General features: G+C 37.0%; 1 protein-coding gene across 1 annotated transcript; it reads left to right on the top strand.

Moving 5' to 3' along the window:
• Nucleotides 1–2040: 2040 nt before the first annotated feature.
• On the top strand, nucleotides 2041–4847 carry LOC103724747 (melanoma antigen preferentially expressed in tumors-like). Its single transcript, XM_008821874.1, has 3 exons — nucleotides 2041–2330; nucleotides 2936–3517; nucleotides 4328–4847. The coding sequence occupies exons 1-3, from the start codon at nucleotides 2041–2043 to the stop codon at nucleotides 4845–4847; spliced, it is 1392 nt and encodes a 463-aa protein (XP_008820096.1).
• The last annotated feature ends 1004 nt before the right edge of the window (nucleotides 4848–5851 follow it).

The raw sequence follows: 5851 nt of genomic DNA, 5'->3' as shown, positions 1-5851 counted from the left end.
AGACGAGGCTGGCCTTGAACTCACAGAGATCCACCTGCCTCTGCCTCCTGAGTGCTGGGATTAAATACGTGCACCACCATGCCCAGCAAACAGACACAGCTTTGGGACCGCATCCTGCTTTTATGTTGGTGCTGAGTATCTGAGCTCAGTTCCTCATGCTTACACAGCAGCTCTTTACATATGAAATCTTTCCAGGCCCTTTTCCCATTTTCATATGAAATTTCTGGTCTTTTGCCCTTCAAATGTAGTGTACTATATGTACTTAGCATATTATCCAATTGTCTGACGTATATACTGCATACAGATCATCATGCTTTGTCAGTTATCTTTTGTTTTAATTGTTGTTTACATTTTGAAAACTTTTTTATTTTCTGGCAGCCATAGTGATCATTATTTTTCCATTGCCTCTAGATTTTAAGTGATATTGAGAAAGCATGTCCTATGATGTGGTTAAAAACAGTTGTTAATTCTTTAAGAAGCAATATGGCTTACCTTTGTGCTTAGATGTTGAACACATTGCAGTTATTGATTACTTGACATGTTTCATCGATCAACTTCAAGTATTCTTGCTTCTCAGTTGATCTAGATTCATATATTTATTATGTCAATATTTAGTAGTTCTCTGTGCTACCCTTATTACATACAGTTACATTGGTACTGACTTCTAATCCTAGGTTTTCTAAACTATTCCATGAGCTAGTTTTCTATCATTACAGATATATTTAATCATTTTTAAATTTAGGTTTGTGCATATGTGAGTGTGTATGTTCACATGAGTGCAGGTACTCCTAGAGGTCAGAATTCAGTACCTCTGTAGTTGGCATTCTGGGCAGTTGTGAGCTACCTGATGTGGGGACTGGCACCTGAACTTAGGTTCTCTGTAAGGGAAGTATGCTGTCTTAGCCACTGGGCCATCTCTCCAGCCCTGTTTCTCTATTCTTGCACAAGTGCCATGATGCTATAATTACAAAAGGTTTATCATAAATTCCTTGTCTAGTATGATAAGTTTCTTCTCATATATTTTCCTTTTCTCCCACTGCTTAAGTCTTTATCGAATGTACCTTTATGTATTTATTTTTATAATCAGATTACAGAACTCAGTATAGTGTTTTCAGAGACTATTGAAATAAAGTTCAATGGATGCATTAATTTAGGAAGAACTGACATCTTTCCAATGATGAACTCTTCGGGGATAAATCAAGTTGGAATAGTTTGGGGACCTTTAAAATAGAATCTAGAACACTTAGTAAGCCACGTCAGGCACATCCAAAACTGTTGCTTTTTAACTACACAATTTATTCACATATTTACCTAGGATCAGGCATAATTTGTAAACTGGCAGGATCTAAAAATTTTTGAAGACATTTTGTTAGTAATTGTACCAAACCTCAGACTCTGTAAAATCAAACCTCAGACTTCCCAAGAATACCCAATTCCCCCTTTGGTAAGAGTTTAATTTTTCTGATGTAGGTTTAGGTTTATTTGAAGCCCTTAATCATCTTCATTCATGTGTGTCTCTGACAGTTTTGATTTGTCTTCCTCTGCCACAAATATAGTGATGGGAGTGTGAAAATCATATGATGGAATGTCCTACTTTTTCTCATTAATCATCATTAATTTGACGACTTAATATTTTCAGTTTCCAAGATAATGAAGATGGTGTCACGTATGTGTACATTTATCTTTTCCTTTCTGATAGCTTGTATACGATGGAGAGGAAATATTGGGAGCCAGGTAGCTAAGTGACCAAAATTGTCGTCTAGTAACTTACTGCTAATTTCTAATAGTATTTTTATTATTCAGACACATATGTGTATGAGGGTTGATTATATATACATGTACACAAAATTTGACCATTATGTACTCAAAGGTCTATTTAAAACCTGTGCCTTAAGTAGAGGTAGCTGAAAGTGGCTTTTGAACGTACCACAAGCTTATTTCCTAAATATTCCTACATTGCTAATACTGGTTGTAAATAAGAGATGTTGGATTTCTATAAGGACTTCTAAATGTTTTTAACCCTGGTACAGGTTGATTACGATGGACTCCCAAAGCCCAGCCACACTGTTTGCTCTTGCTGTACAGAGTCTACTGAACAGTGAGCCTGAAGTGATCCATGCTCTGCAACACATCCCAAGAAGACTTTTTGTTCCATTTTTCAAGGCTGCCTTCATGGGTGGGCATAAGAATATTATTACAAGGATGGTGAAGATTTGGCCCTTTACCTGTCTCCATATGGGGACATTAAATGTACAGGAGCCACAGCATGAACTCTTGAAAGCCATGGTTGAGAGTCTTCCGGTCTTTCCTAACCAGAACTCAGATTTTCGGTAAGACTATGTATAATAGAGTCATGGTGACAAAACAGAATGTTATGCTGCAGCTTGGTATTCTCTAAGAGATAGTTGCTTGCTGAAAAAGAGCATGAGGCCACTGGCACAGCACTTGGGGTCACTTTAAAAACAGATATATTGCAATGTTGGATATGGAATGCATGTAATTGGGGGTGCTATTGATAGTATAAACATAAGCAGGAGAGATAAGGACTGTTAATGCACAGAAGAATGAAATCAGTGAGTTGGAGTACTGATGACTGGATGAGAATGAAGGATAGAAAAAATAATGAATAATGTTGAATTTCAATGGTATTAACTTGTTGGTAGTATAAGAAGTTCAGACCAAGCAAGAATAAAGGGAATGTTCTGAACCTATGGTCATGGGTAGGCAAAAGTTGACATTGACAGCACTGGTAGAGATTGGGGCCCTTTTCTATCTCTATTTCAGAACAAACAGTGAACTATTGAAAGCCAAGTTGGAAGATTTTTTGGTCCTACCCGCTCAAACCTCCTCTTATTATTAATTTCTAATAGCATTTTGTGGGTTCTATTAGAGTTCACTGCCTCTCAGATATTCTGTCTTCTCTTTGTCCCTGCAGGAGCTGTGAACTGAGGGTCCTTGATTTAAGAAAGGATGATGGCTGCAAGACTGTATGCTCTGAAAGCAATGATAAGTCAGTGACCTGTTTTCATGCTTGTGCTTATTCTGAACACTCTATCTTGAAAAGAGAATCCCGATGTAATGTTGTAAATTCAGAATCTGAGGGTCAGTCTTCCAGGCAGCCTATGGAATTACTAGTGGACATTTGCCTCAATGGTACCCTAGGGGAAGATGAATTTTTGTCTTTTCTTCTGAGTAAAGCAAAGGAGAGTTTAGGTTTCTTGCACCTCTGCTGTCGAGATTTGCAAATTTATAAATTGTGTAACTGCAAAAGTACCTTGAGTTGCCTAGATCTGCAGTGTGTTAAAGAACTGTCATTCAATCAGGCTTCTCTGAGTGAAGTCACTAAAATTTTGTCTCAGGTGGTCCAGTTGGACAAACTTAGCCTGTCTAAAATCACTTGTAAATCTTTGAATGGGATAATCTGTGGAAATTTTACTACTCAGCTAAGGCGTATGGACCACCTCAAGGAGCTCAACTTGTCTTTCTGCTTGACAGATCATCTTGAAAATATCTTGAGGTGAGGGCTTGGAGTGGGCACTTGGGTTTAATGAGCAGCAGGCCTGTTTCTTAAGACACAGGAGAAACCATTCTTGGGTATTACATACCTCCACAGAACCCTTTTCTTCTTCCACCTCAGTGTAGTGTGGGCTCTGCAGAGAGTATAAATATAACCAGGAGAGATTGTCTTTTTTCCTATTGAATAGCAATAAAAAATTACAAAAAAAATGCTAGCCACCTAACTTGGTGCAGACATTGTGTTCATTCCAGCGATATAAAGGTGAAAATAACATGCATTCCTTCTCCAGCCTTCTAGAGATGAAGAGGAGGAACTGAGATGGAGAAATATTTTATACTGTAGCATTGATACACAACATAATAGCCAGACACCCACAGTTCATAACATCAGATCATTTTGCCAATCTGTTAGCTCCAAGATTTAGGCCATGAATGTAGAGGTCGTCGTTTAGGAACTGGACAAAGGGAACTTCAGAAAGTTGGTTGCTCCCTAAGTCCTTTCTCCGCCAAGCAGGTGACTTAGTTCCACTTTTGATTATGCTGTAAATACCAAATCAATATTTTTGAATAAATCTTTCACACAGCCCTCTATAATAATAGATTGCTTCCATTCTTAGAGTTAAACTATTATTTGTCCTAGTGAAAAAAGATTCTTTTCCTAGCGCTTACATCTCTTTAAGTTCATGTAAGCCCACTTTGTTAGCTGCTGCAAAATTATATGTGCAAAATAGTTTATTCTAGATTCATAGGAATAGTTTCCCTCAGTCCAGTCCTCATTCTTCATAAACGCTCTTCTCTTTTCTCCCTACAGTGTCCTGCCATCCGGTTTGGATTTCTTGAGCCTGAATTCCTGTCGGCTGTCTCACAATGACTTTAAATTTCTGTCCCAGTGCCCTCAGGTCAACCATCTAAAGCAGTTAAATCTTAGTAACAACCGAATATTTTCGGAAGATTGTGAGTCTTTACACACTCTCCTTCAGAAAGTTTCAGGTACCCTGCAGCATCTAGCAATAGACTATTGTCTCTTAACAGATGCTACACTCCCTGTTCTGATTTCATCAATAAGCCACTGTTCCCATCTTCGTCTGCTTAGATTTGGCTGTAACCCCATTACAATGCCTATGCTAAAGAGAGTTATGCAGCACTTAACATGTTTGATGGAATTGAAATATGTGGTATATTCTCTCCCTGTGCATTGCTATGGAATATGGGATTTTCTGGGCAGGTTAGACCCACAGAAGTTTGCTGAAGTGAAAGCAGAAATAAGTATGATGCTACAAGTGGCACAGCGCAACGATATGAAATGGATTACTTACTTTGAGGAAATTTAACAGTTAAATAGCTTTGACCTTAAATGGGGATTGCTAAGTACCCACTGTTCTTTCTGGACCCCCTAAGATTGTTATGTTGTAGGAAACTATGGTTTGGAAGTATGGATGTGTAATTTGTTTCTGTCATGTGTTGAAAAGTCAACATTACTGTATTTCAATGACAGAATAAGAGAAAAAAATCATACGCAATGTTTTTAAACACATTTTACTGTATTGTAAAGATAAAATGAGAAAATTTAAACAGCAAAATGTTCATAATAACTCCATGTTAAATGATAGCACACTGGATTTGAGACAACTCAACAAAATGTTAAAATTTACAGAATTTTGTTTGCAGTACTCACACTTTGAATTGATGTTAAAGTATATTTTAGAGATATGAGTCAATAAAAATACGAAATGACTTAAAGGCTGTTTATACTGATTATATTTTTGTGAGTAATGATTATATTTCAAAGTTAAGAAAAACTAAAATAACATTTACAGTTCTAGTATAGTATTTACTTAATATCACATAGAACTTCAAAGACATAGAAGAAGCAAGAAGGAAAATTAACATTATTTATAGTTTTCACATTGCTTTTATTATATGATAATATAAAGTACTTCAAAGTGTATTAAATTTTTAATGTAATTTGAAGTTGAATTATGTTGTTTCCAGTATTACTTTGATTTTTGGCATTTGGGGTTAAAAGTATTGTTGAAACTTAAGTCCCGCTGGGATTGGTAGTGCAAGCCTTTAATCCCAGAACTTGTCACAAACAAACGAACAAACAAACAATCAAACAAACAAAGATGGGCTGGAGAGATGGCTTAGCACTTAAGAGCACTGGTTGCTCTTGGAGAAGATCAGGGTTCCGTTCCCAGCAAACACATGGCAGCTAACATAACTCCAGTTCCAGGGGATCTGATGCCCTCTTCTGGCCTCTGCGGGCATTGCACAACGTTCATGCAGGCAACACACTCATACACATAAAATAAAAATAATAAATAAAATATTTAAA

Source organism: Nannospalax galili, unplaced genomic scaffold (genome assembly GCF_000622305.1).
Source record: "Nannospalax galili isolate Female #2095 unplaced genomic scaffold, S.galili_v1.0 scaffold1188, whole genome shotgun sequence".
In the NCBI taxonomy this organism is placed as follows: Eukaryota; Metazoa; Chordata; class Mammalia; order Rodentia; family Spalacidae; genus Nannospalax; species Nannospalax galili.
This window is presented reverse-complemented; position numbering and strand designations above follow the sequence as displayed.